At 28.7% G+C, this 16,724-nt stretch overlaps 1 protein-coding gene across 3 annotated transcripts in view; it reads right to left on the bottom strand.

The window, feature by feature from the left end:
• Positions 1-4,022: 4,022 nt before the first annotated feature.
• Positions 4,023-16,724, bottom strand: part of LOC135922547 (uncharacterized) — a 43,946-nt gene continuing 31,244 nt past the window's right edge. Inside the window, exons 1-6 of one of the 3 annotated variants that reach the window (XM_065456933.1) lie at positions 10,668-10,997; positions 9,090-10,020; positions 8,717-8,830; positions 7,898-8,656; positions 7,612-7,666; positions 4,023-7,204 (exon numbers count right to left, since the gene is read on the bottom strand). In XM_065456933.1, coding sequence (XP_065313005.1) covers positions 4,446-7,204; positions 7,612-7,666; positions 7,898-8,656; positions 8,717-8,830; positions 9,090-10,007 — 4,605 coding nt within the window. In that variant the 5' untranslated portion in view covers positions 10,008-10,020; positions 10,668-10,997 and the 3' untranslated portion in view covers positions 4,023-4,445. Of the gene's footprint in view, positions 7,205-7,611; positions 7,667-7,897; positions 8,657-8,716; positions 8,831-9,089; positions 10,021-10,667; positions 10,998-16,724 lie in introns of those variants that run through there. The other 2 variants (XM_065456936.1, XM_065456934.1) reach the window with 2 other exon arrangements.

The raw sequence follows: 16,724 nt of genomic DNA, 5'->3' as shown, positions 1-16,724 counted from the left end.
TTATCTTATATTATTTCAACGTTGACTCTCACTATTAAAAATTATATTATTAACTGGCTACTAAATCTTTGTAAATTCTGGCAAATGAAGACAATTCATTACATAATTTGTGATTGAATACATTTTCTAATTATGAAACTTTCTTCAAAGTTCAGAAAACCATAGATATTTATTTCTTCTAACAAATATTGCATATTTGGTATTTTTCTATCAGTAAACAAATATATAACCATAATCATATTTGGCCACTGTCATATTCAAACTAAAAAATTAGGTACTTTGTCAGCATGGAAAATGATAGAAGATGCTAAATCTTCTGTATCATCGATTATTACATCGATTCAAAATAAAGCAATAAAATGGCTTCTAATTTAAATGAAACACTTAAATATTTAAAGCTCCAGGAGAGTATCAGGGTACAGAATGGTTTGCCAAAAAATCGAATAGGACGAGCGAAGAGAATATATAGTGACAAATGTCAAGATAAACGTCCTCAAGAATCGATTGATCTTTATAGGTTCGTAGTATTTCGTCCTATAATTGATCAAATTATGAACAGCTTGTCGGATCGGCTCTCTGCGAATTGAGAGTTTATTTTGAATGTGCAATATTTGCATCCTAGACATATGAGGATATTCAGCAGATAGAATAATTTTTAATATCCTCTTAAAAATTAAAAATACGTATTTTTAATTTTTAAAAGGATGTTATGCTAGGCTCTAAAAGAAGGGGATGCCAGAAAAATAATTTAATGACATACCCCCTTTTAAAATATTTAACTATTTAAAATTTAGATTGCAAATCTTATATTGCTGAGGATATTCAGCAGATAGAATAATTTTTAATTTCCTCTTAAAATGTATAAAAAATCCTATGAGGTTGGGAAGTAGGGGTTTCAGGATTTCTATCTTGATGAAATAAATAGTAAAGATATATATATATTGCGTGTTAAATTGCGTAACGAATAATGTTCATTTTCCAGTGTATTCAAAGATATGGTAGCAGAATTAAATGAAACGGACGATGATCGGATGAACAAGTGAAGAGTCAAATGAAGAAGATGGAATATTACAATATGGTAATAACTCAGAGTGTGATAATAAATGTAACAAGTGTTTAATATGCGTGTATTAAATTTTTAAAAGATGCAATATGCATACAAGTGACACTAATTTATTGGCATATGAATACATTTTAACTTTGTCATTTACGCAGGTTAATTGCGAGAAAACATTTAGTAAATTAAAAATTATAAAAATAAGCTGAGAGCTAATATTGACCAAGAAAAATTAGAAGCGTTTTAATGATGTCAGTTGAATGAGAACTTAGCGCAGATTGAACTATAAGATATTCTTGTATATTTGCGCAAAGGTTCAAAGTTTGAGAGATTTATTAACGTAAAAATTATACATTTCCTTTTTTATTTGAATTTTATTAATATCTACTTACAATATGATCGGTGCCTGATTTTATAAGTGTAGCAATTTTATACGCTGTAATATTGTATAACTGCAATAAGTAAAATTAATTGATTTGATATATTGAGTATGTATTTTTTTTATATTTAACATGTGATGTATGATTTGATTTTATAGTGCAATATCGTTATAAATCTAATATAAATATATATGTGCCATGAATATTATTTTATTTTGGAAGTGAATATGAATTTAGATGTGCATTTTTAAAAAATAAATTATATGATTATCGTATAAATACTATTCCTTTTCTTCCTAAAAATGTAAATCTTTTGAACTTATTCTCAAAAATAATAATTAATAAAAATCATGTAAATCGAAGAAGCCATATAAGGGAACCCGGGCAAAAGCGGGCCGAGAGCCCGCAAAAATGGAGGTATGGGGGCGATGCCCCCATATAAATGAGGCCCCTATAAAAAAATGCCCACGAGGCCCTAGCGTCGCCAGTCCGCCCCTGACATGATCACAAAGATAATAATATGTTATATATCTTATTCGAATCAATTGGAAAACGTCCATAAATGTCAATTATATATCAACAGATACAACAAGTATAAGCCCTTTATTCACCGAAAATCTTTCGATTTAAACTATTAATAATTTGAGCAAGCATATGACGAAATACTTTAAAAATAAGAGATTTATCTGATTTTTGAACCTACATCTTTGCATTGATCTACATCCACCTTGTTAGACTTATTCTAGTTTTTAGCATTTCATTATCTATATTTTATCTAGCAGCTTTAAATCAGTAATATTTTCATTTAAAGTTGTAGCCATTTTTATGGCTTTATTTTATTTAGCATCTTCGATCATTTTCCAAGCTTATAAATCTTTCAAATTTTTAGTTTAAATGTATTTAGAGCCGCCCTATTATTTCAGAAAAATCAAAGTCGTTTTTGAATTTGCACAGATTCTCAATCAACGAATTAGCTACCGATAAGGTTTGTTTTTACCTTATAGAGATCGGGAGTAAGGTTGTTTTATCATATAACAATCTAAGGTATTTTTCACGGCTTACCACCTTGTTTTACTCATTTCTTTTTGAGACATAGCTCTTTTAGCCAGATAAATTGTTTTCGCCAAGACCAGCTGCTCTTGTACTATTTACTTACAAACTAAATTGTTTGTTACCATCTCCCTTAATTCTTAATTTTACCTAAAACATCATCAATAACTTATTAACAGTTTTGATATAAAATTATTAGAGATTCCCTTGAATTTTGATTTATCTGGAAATTTTAACTTTTCTTTTCCACGTTTGATTCTGAAAATAGCCTTTTCTGAATGATGTTTAAGTGTTATATCATTTTTTGATATGATTTGTATCGTCTCAAGAAAATTTCCATGGTTTAGGTTTCACTTTAAAGATTTCTAAGTGTTTCATTATGGTTTACCTTTGTCAAAATAGTTTTTACTTAAAAACTTCACTATCTTAAATATTTGTTTTATTACATGGATATTATTGCGAATGTCTCGATTATTTATTATTTTAAAATTAATTAAATTATTTTTCTATAATATATTATAAAATGTATAAAAATATATAAATTCAAAACTTAAATTTCCTTGAAACGGAGTAAATGAAAAAAACCCATATAATAGCGGGTATTAAATGCATAGTGTCGAATATTATTAATTTTTTTATGCGTTTTATAGTATATTGGTAAAGATAATATCAATGATATCTATGAATTTTACCATTTGAATCAAATTTTTGAATGAAAAATATTTGTACCATGGTTAAAAAGGGGGATGTAATTATTACACATGACATGGATCTGGATGTTAAAAAATCTAAAGACTTGCTAAATTCTGAGAATTGTAAATTTATTCATTATTTAGCATCTTCTGATGATGATTCTAAAATTTGTGGTTTAGATTAGAAAATAGTTTATTTTATCTTATCATTTATTTGATGAAATAAAAAAATTTTCGTGTAGGGTACACTAATGGGCAGGCATAGTTTTAATGATAAATGGTAAAAGATAAAAATATTTGCAGGAAATGGCATAATTTAATATTTTTTCTGATAATTCGAAATCTTGAAATAGGATTTTAAAAAAATTGATTAGAACAGGAAACTAGTTTTTATAAGAGCAAATTTCCAGTTTATGGGGAAAGCAACTTCTGCAAATGACAAATTGCTGATGTTCAAGTTCTGATCTGTGATAGTTTCCATCTTAAAAGTTTTCAATAATACATTTTAAAAAATCAATATTGACCTTATTTTTTTAAAAGAAAATTTCCAACTTTTCCTCCCAAATTTTCCGAGAAATTTAACCTAATAGTTTCCCGGGAAATTTAAGGTAACCAATTCAAAGTCCAATAAAGAGTTAGCCTAAAGCCCACCAATAAAATTTATAAAAAAAACAACCTACCCCTATCGGTCACGTTAAATTGCTATTGATTTGTCCCCGATTACTTGTATTTCACATTTATATATTTTATTAATACATGTTGTGGGTTTAGTAAGACCTCTCATTATAATTAAAAGATATAAATTCGATTGTCATAATTATTTAAAATTTTCAATTTAGTAAAAATGTATCCCTGATATTCTATACTATTAATTTATGTATTATAATATAAATGTCGTTATAAAAATTTATGCAAATACAATATTATAAATAATTTTTTTTCAAATTGCAAAATATATTTGGTTTTTGTTAAATTGGTTAAAAAAATCTGTTAAAATCATTTTTCCCTTATCACATTTGAAAGGTTTATTTACTTTCGAAGAAAATATACAAAAGAAAAAAAAATTCAATGATTTAAATGTCTTTTAATTGTAAGGAAAATTAATACTAAGGAAAAAAAAATGAGTTTTTAAAAATTTTATATAAGTATTTTATATCATAATAAATGCATTGTTTTTTTTATGTGATTAAAAAACCAAAAAGGTAAATTTAAATCAAGGCTATCTACAACAAAATGTAGAAAATAGTTTAAATTAATAATGGTGTATCAATCAGTTCTTTTGGTATCATGATTGATTTTAACTCTTTTAGATATATTTTTGTACAGGTAAGAGCGGCATGGAAATTTTTTCTTTTTGAACAGTACTTTGTTGCAAATCTCGCCGTTTAAACTCTGGTCATTACCTATGGCAACATCTTGGTTCAAATCATGGCTTTCGGCATCGATTCCATCACCATCCATCTCCTTGTGGATATTGGCATTGACGGTGGAAATCGATTTTACATTATCGGCGTTCCTAGTAGTCGTATTTTCGCTTGAGGGGAGATGCGTAACTTTTTGATCAGGTTCTTCAGTAGCCTCCATTTTGATGATAGTAGTCGAAGGCAATTTAGAAGGCCATTTAGCTTTTCTCTTGTTGGGAGATACGCAGTTATTGTTAATCACGTCTTCCGGCGTCATGAAATCTGGCTCTTCACCTTTAGAAGAACTCGAAACAAATTGCTCGTTCTTGTTCAACATAGGTAATTTTTCTTCTACGTCATTATTTTTATCAACGTTGTTATGCTTTATATTTTCGGAAAGCTGGTTATTATCGGTAGGGGCTCCTTTATGGTCATAAAAACGATCGGTATTTTCGTTGGAATGAATGTCAGAATTAATATATTTTACCACTTTATCCTCCTCATTTTTAATATTAAAATCCTCTTCGAAGTCATCGTTAAATATGTCCGGAGTGCTCTTGTAATTTCTTATATAGTCATAAAGTGTCCTGTATGGGATACCATATATTTTTGAGGCCTGTACAACCGTTTTTTGGCCGTGAATGACTGTTGAAATGGCGCTTTTTAATTGAGATTTTGTGTATTTGGATGATTGTTTCTTGGCCATATCCTTTTTAGAAGAGTGAGAATTCATAAATCTCTTATGGGCTAAGCTAGGAATAACGCTTGAACTTTTATTGCCTGCTTTATTAACAAAATTATTGTTAGTATCTTTTGGAATAGAATCCAGCTCGGAGTTGTCCGTTTTTTCTAAGTAATTTAAAGATTTGTTGTATATGTAGGGTGGTTGTTTGAATGAGCAAATAGTTTTATCGAAACCTAGATTATTGAGCAGATTATTAGGAGCATGCTCTTCTATATCGAATTCCGTCATATTACCCATGCAAAAGGTTTGGTAATATTTCTGAAGTTTATCTTCGGGAATTTTGAAATATTTGGAAGCACCTTTTATATCAATGTATTTATAGGCCACGGAAAATAGCGCGGCCATAACAACCTCATTCTCGATCATATTATTATTATTGAGCTTAAGGTTATTTGTTAGTTCGTTGTTCGAGGCCATATTACTACTATTTTTATCGTTAAAATTATTTAGGGCCAACTTCTTATTGTTGACCCATTGATCATATAATCTTTCAGCTGATTCGACTGGTAACGGAGGGGAAACATCCTTATCGAAGTTGTAAGCCACATCATTTGTAGACGATTCACGCTGTAAAAGGTTTCCCCAAAATTTATTGTCTATCCCATCATAGAGTGTATTCATCTTGGTAACAATGTCGCACCCTATTTTCTGAATGTTTTTTACCGTGTCACTAGAAGTTGAAGAACCACCCATCATTGAATAGCCGTTGCTTCCCGTTGTAATGTTTTGTAATTGAGATTTTGTGTATTTAGACTGTTTCTTTGTTATATCGTTTCTATAAGAGTGTGAATTCACAAATTTCATATGGGCTGAGTCCAAAGTTTCGTTTGATTCTTTGTTGCTTAGATTACCGACTTTATTTATAAAATTGCTATTAATGATCCGATCTTCTGGATGAGAATTTTGCAGTTCGGGATTGTTCGGTTTATCATAATACCCTAAAGATTTATCACAAACGTAGGAAGGTTGTTTGGGCGAAAAAACATTTTTATCGAAACCAAGATAATTGAACTGATTATTAGGTGCAAGTTCTCCTCCTATACCGTATTTGGTCATATTGCCCATGCTAAATGTTTGGTAAAATTCCTGAAGTTTATCTTCCGGGATTTTAAAATATTTTGAAGCACCTTTAATATCAGTGTATTTGTAGGCCACTGAAAATAATGCGGCCATAACGACCTCATTTTCGATCATATTTTTATTGAGGATATTAAAGTTATTGGTTAGTTCGTTGTCAGAGGCCATATTACTATTTTTATCGTTAAAATTATTCAGAGCCAACTTCTTTTTGTATTTCCATTGATCGCATGCTAATCTTTGGGCCGATTCGACTGGTACGGGGAAAGGTTCTTTGTTAAAACGGGAGGCCGCATTATCCGTAGATGATTCGTGATCCAAAAGGTTTCCCCAAAATTTATCGTCTATCCCATCATAAAGCATATTCATCTTGGTGACGATATCACAGCCCATTTTTTGAATGTTTTTTACCATGTCGCTAGAAGATAAAGAACCTCCAACCATAGAATACCCGCTGCTATTGTCTCCTTCCAATGAGTTTACATGGGAGGCCAAAAAAATTTGATTGTGCACGAATAAATGGTTTAAAAACACGTTTTTATCACCCAAAGCGAGACCGCACAAGGCACACACAAAGTCTGGAGAAACGTGTTCCGTTGGCTTGTGATTATCATTGTTGAGTGCGTTCCTAATCTTCCTTAGACTCAATGGTTGTTCGCTAGATAATGTTATTTTTTCGAACTTTTTATCAAAGCCTTGAGTAAGAATGCTCTTGTCATTTTTTCTCAAAGAGATGCCCGTCGCTGAAGTTTCTTCATTGGATTTCCCTTTCATCAAGTAATTTCGCAGAGTGTCGGTCCCTGAATAAGTGTTGTTGTTTAAGTTAAACATTATTCTATATTTCGAGTGTAACATTTATGATAAAATTTAAATAAAATAGAGATGCCCAGATACTTTCAATTAACCGATACCCAAAAATGAGAATTAACCTTCAATAATTTTTAAAGAAAGTTTCTTTCTTTATTTCGAAAAGAAATAATCAACTTATAAAAGAAAATGACTTACTTCAATATGATTGAATGTGGTGGTTTAAATTGATAATAAAAAATATAAGGGCAAAATGGAGATTTGGAAAAAAATAATATAATCATTTATTTTATATCGGTTGTAATTGGCTAAAAAAAAAGGTCGCATCGGTGAATCTATGCAATAAAAGTAGTATTTTCTTCAATATAAATCATCACTTTCTTTTATAAACTATACGTACTTGGTTCGTAATTATCTGAGTGATTTTTTGATGTTGTAAGACGATCAATTGGTTCCTGTTAACAATTTTTTTTAAATTGTTAAATAAAATGTATAATAAAAATAATTTTCTCCTTTAAATATGCCGATGCCCTAAAAAGTCTTATATTTTCATTACACTCCTCCCACTTCCTTAAAAAATCATCGTTGTCCTAAAAAGTCTTATATTTTCCTTATACTCCCTTCACACATCCATCAAATGTTAAAAAAACTTAAATCAAGTATATAACCGATATTTCTTTTCTTACCGTCTTTACTAAAGTTGTCCCATAATATATCTGATCGACTAGAGAAGATTCTCCATCGACCAAATAACGGGCATGATAATTGCTTTTATCTGTCCTCATGAGGGAGCCATAATACTTTTCAAACCTATCTTTATTCGTGGTATCACAATGGTTATTTTGAATATCACTAAATATAACTTGTTTTGATTTGGTATTATTTGTGCTTTGAATCCCGTTATAATTACCGTAGTAAGACAGGGTAGAATTTGTAGCGCAGGACACGGGCGAAGGCGAACTATTAGGATACTTGTTTGGTTGTGATATTGGATATGTTATAGTTACATTATCTTTGGTCATCGGGCTCTTTCTTGCTACACAATTATCTCCTTCGTCATCACTATTAAATTTGAGTTTTGGGAGGCTATTGGAAGTTGAATGATACGGAAAAGGCTTGGTAGAGGGAGCGTTCTTTGGTAATTCCAGTTGGTCAGGATTGTAGTTCTCAAAATTATCGGTGATGGTCAATTTGGATGTAGTATTCTGGTCGTTCACTGCTATAATACCATTGAGCTCTGCCGCAGGGGATTCATCGCTGTGGCTACTTTGAATTTCATTTTTGATTTGATGATTGTTATTATTGCCCAAACTCGCTCCCCCAATTTTTTTCTTGTGGGTTGTCATGTGCTCTTTCCATTCTATTTTGTATCTCAAATCCGTTTGGCAGTAGACGCACCAATATTGCATGGGTCTCAAATGATGGTGAAGAGTACTTCTAGGCACCTAATAATTTTATTTGTACAAGTTTATTTCATAATAATTCATTTTAGTAATAGAAATTACCTTGAAAAATTTTGCCGCTTGTTCGCCACTCATTTTAGCAGTTTGAACGGCTTCCAGAGCCTTCATAAGTTGCTCCCTAGTGTAAGCCTTGTAGTAGCCTCGCTTGTGAGAGGCCTAACATATAGTAATAATATATAATAAAATATCGAATAGTATTTTTAAATTATAGATTTGGAATTATCATAACTTTGTAATCTATACTACACAATTGAAATCTTATATTATTTTTAATAAAAAATTCCTATTTTTTATATAAATAAAACATTAAAATTAATGTATTTTATATTAATTCAATGAATTCTGAAATGTTTGTTTGATTAGCAAAACTATAACCCGCCTAATTATATATATATATATGTATCTAGTTTTTTACTGTTAAATTCTGATTGTTGAACCCATTGGAATTAACAGACCCATTCTTGAAGTCTTCACCCTGGGCGGCGAAACTATAAGGAGAAAGGAAAGAAGAAATGTTTGTTTTATCGTGCATTACTTTTTCGTCACTTCCAAAGTCTTGAGTGTTGTCGTTAAATTCTTCATAATTTAACTCTTCCAAGCTTTCGCACCCACTATGACTGTATGATTCCCCATTATTATCATATTCACTTTCTACATCTTTGTCCTCCTCGTGTTTATTCCGTTCATCGCGAAAAGCATGGGTATAATCCGTTAATGGCGGTGATATATAGTATTGTTCATTTTCTTCCTCCGCCCCATTAACTCCTTCCTTAGGTTCAGTTAATAAAGCTTCGTTTTCCCTCTCTTTGGCATTGAAGGGTGGAGCTTCTTTCGGGCATAAAAACTTGCGCGTTATGTCGCTCTTTCTCCGCCTACTCCTTATGTTGTTATTGTGGTTGATAGAGGGTAGATTTTCTATAGTAGTTGTTGCTTCAGTGTGTAGCATTAAACTATTTCCCGTGTTTTTGAAGTCATCCCTATTTACGGTCTCCGTTTCCAAATGATTTTCCTTTTTGGCTATCGGCGATCTAGAATCAGAGTCTATATTTTTATGAGTGTTGGTTGTAACATTCATTTCGTTAATAATAATACAATTTATATTTTTGAGGTCATTCGTTTCTAAATGATTTTTCTTTTTGGTAATCGGGAAACTAGAGAATTCAGAGGCTATGTTTTTATGAGGGTCTGTTGTATCATTCATTTCGTTAATAATCCTATAATTGAAGTCATTCTTATTTTCGGTCCCCGCTTCTAAATCTTTTTCATTTTTGGCTATCGGCGAACTAGAGAATTCGGAGTCTACGTTTTTATGAGAGTCCATTGTTTCATTCATTTCATTAATAATCCTACAATTAATATTCTCAAGATTAATAAATTCTTTAATAAAATTTCAACATTTAATTAAGTCAATAAAAAAATTAATAAAAGTTTTAAATTCAGTTTTAAAGTTATTCTTTTTAATATTGTAAACGGAAAAAAAATATCCTTGCAACAGATATTTGTAGTTCAATTTGACCCAATTTCTCTATCCCAAATCTAATCTATTATTTGAGAAACAAAAAATAGAAAAACAAATAATAAAATATTACACGAGCACAACACACCACTAAAAGTACCTAAACTTGTTTGACTATAATCGTGAAAATGAAAGAAAATTAAAAGACAATTATTTTGGCATCATTCCTTGAATCGCTTATTTTCTTTTTTTTGTCAGCAAAATTTCTCGCTAAAAAACGAGTAATTAAATTTTACAAAATATTTAATTATAGAAGGTAAAGAAGAATATCGACATAAGAAGTAAATTAATAACAATTAAGTTTGAGCTCTAATATTATTCTATATTTTTTAAAAAATTAATTTGTTTTTCGCAAAATTTAGAAGGTAAGCAAAATCAATATATACAATAATAATGCTTATTTATATAAGATATTTTCTTACATTTAATTTTTAATTACATTTTAAGTATATAATCAAAGCTTTAAAAAATTCATACTTTTTTTTTATTTGTATTTTGGTCTTTATTAGGGGGGGGGGGGTTAATCGATCTCCATATTGTTATAATTTAACAGGCGCGTCATAGGGAATCGAAGTTTAAATACAAAATTTTTCCATCCTGAGTATGTAATATTTTTGGAATAAAAATTGAAACATTGATAACGCATTGAGAAATGTAATGAAAATTATGTGATTTTTATGGAATTTTGTTAAAAAACATTCATTTTTGCATAAATATATCTATGGAATATGAATAAGAATTCCTATACCTTAAGAATACCTGAGTATTTTTGTTTTAAAAAAAATAATATATAAAAATATAACAAAAAAAAATTAAAAAAATTTTAAAACCACAAACCGAAAAAAAAATTAAATTTTTATTATTTATTTATTTTTGTTATTTTATGAGCTTCTTTTCATTTTCATGATTGTAAATAATATTTTTTAAAAAACGAAAACAAAAAAAACTGATTTTGAATTAAAATTATGTGAAAATAACATTTATATGAGGAAGATTATAATTTTATTAATATAATAAATATTATAGTGAAACCTCCAAAAGTGACCAATTCTTTAACTGAGCCTGACCACGTTAGCTCAATCCTAGCTAATAAAAGGGATTTTTTTTCAAAAATTAAACATGTTCTATAACTTATCTATACCTGAAAAAATCTTGTACTATTTTTTAACGCTCATTTTTGTACAAGCAAGAATTAGCTGAAACAAGAAGTGTTAAAAAATTTTTTTTAGCTAAAAAGGAATAGTATGTATAGACAAAAAGCTAGGGCATATTCACTACAATAGTAGATTTTTTATGAAAATAAACTCGACCATTTTTTTTGGTAAAAAATATATTATTTTTCAATTCTTTTGTCTAATCATTTATTTGTTATTTTTTTATATAGATACGTATATTATTTTTCAGTGGTCAAAATATAAATGTCCCCTAGGGAACTTAAATTTTTTTTTTTACAAAAGCAGGACAAATAAATAAATTAGAAATATATTATTTTAATGACTATTTTTTTTGTATTGGGGAGAGAGGTAATGTCAAAATCAAAAAGTAGTTATTTTGGTCAAAATTATTAATACATTTACTCTGATGGCTTTATTTATTATTTAAAAAAATTATAAAATAATTATAGGCTTATATTTGTTAGCGTCAATGTGTTTTTCAGTTGAGTGAGATCCGACTTTAGTGGAAATGTATTCCAGCATGTTTAGAATACTTACTGTATGAATTTCAGAAATTTTGCAGTAAACTTTTTAGTCATTTAAAATTAATAAAAACATATATGGAAAAACCAATATACATTGTATTAAGTTCAAAGGAAAATTTTCTAAAAATCACAGAGTAAGATTTCTATGAAATACATTTCCAGCAAAATAATAATTTCATCAAATTTAAAAAACGTGCTCAAATTTTTTTATTTTTTACTTAAGTAAATTAAATAATTTTTTTTGAAATATTGTTTAAAAAAACTTTTTATAAGCCTGCTAGTAGTACCATTTGCATAGCCCGTCTTGATTTTTTTTGGCCGACCTGTGTTTTATATTTTCACGCCCGACCCGGATTTTTTTTAAATTTATTAGAATTAGTTATAATTTTTATAGCCAATGATGGCGATTTAAAATGTTTGGTTTTAAAATATAAGACCCGGCCCGTTCTTATTTTCAAGCTCACCCGGGTAAAATTTAATTTAGGCCTGGCCCGGGTATATTTCAAATAATTAAAATACGATACGGCCCAACCCAGGCTTAGGGTCGGGCATGCAGGTCCCTGCCTTTTCATTTTTGAAAACCAATTTAATTTTTGAGGAGGTGAATTAAGTTTAAAAAAATATGTTTCTGTTTATATAATACAATACAAGCCTAGAAATGCTTCAAATACTTGGTTCTAGTAAATTTTACAATTCACAAACTCCAAAAAATAAAACTTCCCTATAAAGTGACCATGAGATGGTTTACAATTTCCTTTAAAAAACTTTTAACAATGTATTAATACAACTCCCCCCCCCCTTACCCTCAATTACTCTTTATGTAATACCATCTTGCGAATTTATTTATTATTTGAAAAAAATCAATTTTTCTCTTTTTATAGGAGGGCTATTTAATATTCTTCATCATTCATATTAAAAACAATTGTGGTCATATAGCGTTATCGATTTTAAAAAAATTATACCCCCCCCCCTCCAATTTTTTACTTTAAATCCTTCTATTTATTGATTTTTCTCATTTTTTTTTAGAAATTGTCTGTAACGCATCGAACAAAATATTTTAAAAAAAAACAAAATAAATAATATTTGAAATTATTTGCGAATAAAGAAAAAATCATTTTAATGACAAAATGTGTATTTTATTAATTTTATACCCTTATCGATATATCATCCTTTTAAAATGGTGAACAGTATAGCTTTTTAAAAAGTACTTACTTGTAGGATCAGGGTTGCACACATAAATTTTCTCTAGGGTGGTGCAAAAAAAAATCATTATTAAAATATAAAATATTTTCGTTAAAAAATTTTTTCGTTAAAAAATTTGTAAAAAAATTATTTTTATTATAATTATAGACCTACAGCCCGGGTACATGGGCCGGGCCTTACTTTAATTTTTTTAAATTTACCCGGGCCGGGCCTGAAAATTTTTTTAAAAAATATATCCGGACCGGACCTTATATTTTAAAACCAAATATTTGAAATGGTAATAGGAAAAAAACCCCGGAAACCCCCAAAAAAAATTCAAAAAAAAGAAAATCGTTATTTTTAAAAATTTTTTTCTCTTCAATTTTTCTTAAATTTTTTTCTCAATTTATTATTTTCTTCCCATTTTTGCTTTAAATCTTTGTTAATCTTTATTTTTCTGATCTTTTCTAAATTTTTTTCATCTCAATTTTTTTAGTATAACCTAGTAATAATTAATATTGATAAATAATTTTATAATCGAATGCCACAATCATTAACAGCTATTAAATTTAAAAAAAAACATAAAATACTTACGAAAAAATATTCGAAGTAATAATGTCTTAATGTCAAGAACGGGATTTATTTCCTAATCCATTATATATATACAAGGATTTCGAAAAGTCTGCTATGAGCGCGGTTAAAACTGTCATTGGTATGATTATTAATATTTATTTTTTCAATTAGGGGATCACCATTTGTGTCAAAGTACCCATAGAAAAATTCAAAAGCTAGGTCTGGAAAGCCAATACAGAACCGACGAAGCCCTAAGCTTCTTTTGTGTCATGACGGACTGCTTAGAATTTGTTCCTTTATGTGATATGGGCAATGCAATGGCATTCCTTAGATCGGTTACTCCGAGCAATGGTAAGGATATTCTTGAATATTTCGATAAAAATTACACCAATGGAGTATCAAGGGAGGTCACAAGAAGCAATTCTCAATCCCAGACAGGTCGAATTGAGCCTCGATTTCCTCCAGAAACTTGGAACGTGAATCAGAGCACTCTATCCAACGAATAACTCATAAATAATCAATGCGAAGGTTCGAATCATCGTTTTTCTAATCTGGTTGGGAATAAACACCCATTAATCTGGGTATTGATTAAAAAATGAAATGCGGTGGCTGCCGATCAAACTAAACTTGAACGATGGCGTGTATGTAGTTGGACACCGAAAACAAAATCGCAGTGCCTAAACAAGAAAAGATGCCGATGTTCAAATTGGTAATGGGAAAAAATATCCCAGTAAAATAACCCATACTTATTTTCGTAAAAAAATTTTCTATAGTATTAAATACAATATCGATCCTTAATTACTATATTAAGTAAACTATATTTGACAAAATTTGCAATAAGATCTGTTTATTTTATTAATAAATCATTATTATGTATATAATTTATTATTAAAGTATATTTTTATAATATTTTTTTCTAAAATACTAATTTGTCTATACCTTATATAAATCCAAATAAAAACATACCGCTATTATTAGATCTTAAGTAAATTCGAAAAAAAATTTCGGGTTTTTTTTCCGGGGGTTTTTTTCCAGGATTTATTTGAAATCGCTATTATTAGCTTTAAATATCAAAAATAAATATAATATATTTTAAAAAAATCCGGGCCAGCCGAAAATAATTTTTGAAAAAAAAATCCGGACCGGGCCGTATAAATATTTTTATATAAAAAAGTGACAAACCAAAATTATTTTTATAAAAATGTAACATAGCCAAAGTGCCTAGAATACATTGATTTAGCCTCTAACAAAATTGGTGGGGAAAACCCCGCCTAGTAATAACTCCCATCCTCCCTTATCAAAATCCTGCTACTCTTTATGTAATATAGCAAAGGTGTTTCGATTTTGCTGGGGGGGGGGGGTGAGTACTATTCAAAACATTTCCATATTTATTAATTTATTTGACTTGCAAAAAATTAATAAAATAACATTTATATATACCTATCAATTTTTACAAGTTAAATAATTTTAATTATCGAAATGTTTTAAATTAAATCTGCACGACCCTGTAGATTGGTTTTCCCCCATAAATTGCTGGATGTTTTTAGGTTAACTTATTGCATGCTTTTGGCTAAATTAGACTTTTATAAAATTTTTAGTTATAAAATTGGGTTTTTTCTTAAAATTTTGAATTATGGCCGTTATTTAAAAAAGTGATTAACTTTTACTAATTTTTCTTTCAAATTTTTCTTTACACTGATATACTGTATACAACCTTGAGGGAGAAGTGGGTGTGTAGGGGGAAATTTTTTTATTAACTTAAAATATTATTTGCCAAAGCAGGCAAATTTGCGATGGATGGGAATAAAAAAAATTATGATATTGGCCATGACAGTTTAAAAAAAATGATGCCTGTCCAGTTTTTTTATTTTTTAGACTTGATCCAGATTTAAATAATTTTACCATCTGGGTCTGCTAGCTGATTGCTAATTTTTTAATCAACGGTTTCTTCTTTTTTAAAAAAGGTTCTTAAATGTTTTTAGGCTCAGATTTGTTACGAGTTCTGAAAAATATCTTGAATACAGGTCTATCCAGAACGATGCAAATTTTAAAAAGAATTAATTTATGCTGAATTTTTAAAAGAAAAATCTTAATCAATAAAAGAAACTATTATTAAAATAAATTTCTAAAAAAAATTTTTAATATTCTCCAACTTATTTTTTTAAACATGTATCTTATCGGATATAATAATGTCCAATTTAACTTTAGTATCAACAAGTCACCATAGAAATGTTATCTCACTTTATTTAAAAGATAGTGTATATATTTTTTTGTTACATGTTATATTATATTTAACCTTTAATAATAGATACTTTTTTATCCCAGTTTTTTTTTAAAGTTTGTATTTCATTGAAATTTTTCTTTCCGCAGTTTTTTATCCTTTTTTCCCCGTAATTTTTTTTCCGTCAAGTTTTCAGTCGAGTTTTTCCTGGATCTGAAGAAATAAATATAAAAATTACCAAGTCACATCGAGTAGCCTTATACTTAAATTGAAAAAATTATAAAATAAATGAAATTATTTAAATTATTAATCTAACCAGCTGTTTTTAAAAATAAGATTTTTTGTACATTGTTGCAGGCGCCCATATATAAGATGAAAAATTATTATAGTTTTTTTTAAAATATGTTTTCAATTTTATCAATTTTTTTAGAAATATAATCGCCTGTCGGTAAAAAATTTGACATCATCCGCTGATTAAAAAAAAATATATTTAAAGATAAAGGGGAGAGAATGAGATAACTATCAATTTATGGAGAATCTTTTACAAAATTTTTTAAAATGGTTAGTTTCCAAAAAATTTGGTGTGGTTTTCATAATAATATTTAAAAAGCTTGGCGTTTCACACTTTTATTAGGGAGCTTGAGCCCTCCCCCCCCACCTCCGCCCCATGCCAAATCTTATGGTACCTCTGATTATTTGTATTTTTAGTACTATAACATGAGTCCAAAATTTAAGCGGTCATTTTTGGTACTAAATATATATAATATGGTAGTTATTAGATTTCGTTTTATTATTTAATTCTTTAATATTATATACACTTTTTTAAATAAAATTTTTGATAATTTTTATTTAAAATAAA

This window comes from Gordionus sp. m RMFG-2023, chromosome 1, assembly GCF_954871325.1.
Source record: "Gordionus sp. m RMFG-2023 chromosome 1, tfGorSpeb1-WG-v2, whole genome shotgun sequence".
In the NCBI taxonomy this organism is placed as follows: Eukaryota; Metazoa; Nematomorpha; class Gordioida; order Chordodea; family Parachordodidae; genus Gordionus; species Gordionus sp. m RMFG-2023.
The sequence above is the reverse complement of the archived record's forward strand: the minus strand, read 5'-3'. Positions and strand labels throughout refer to the sequence as shown.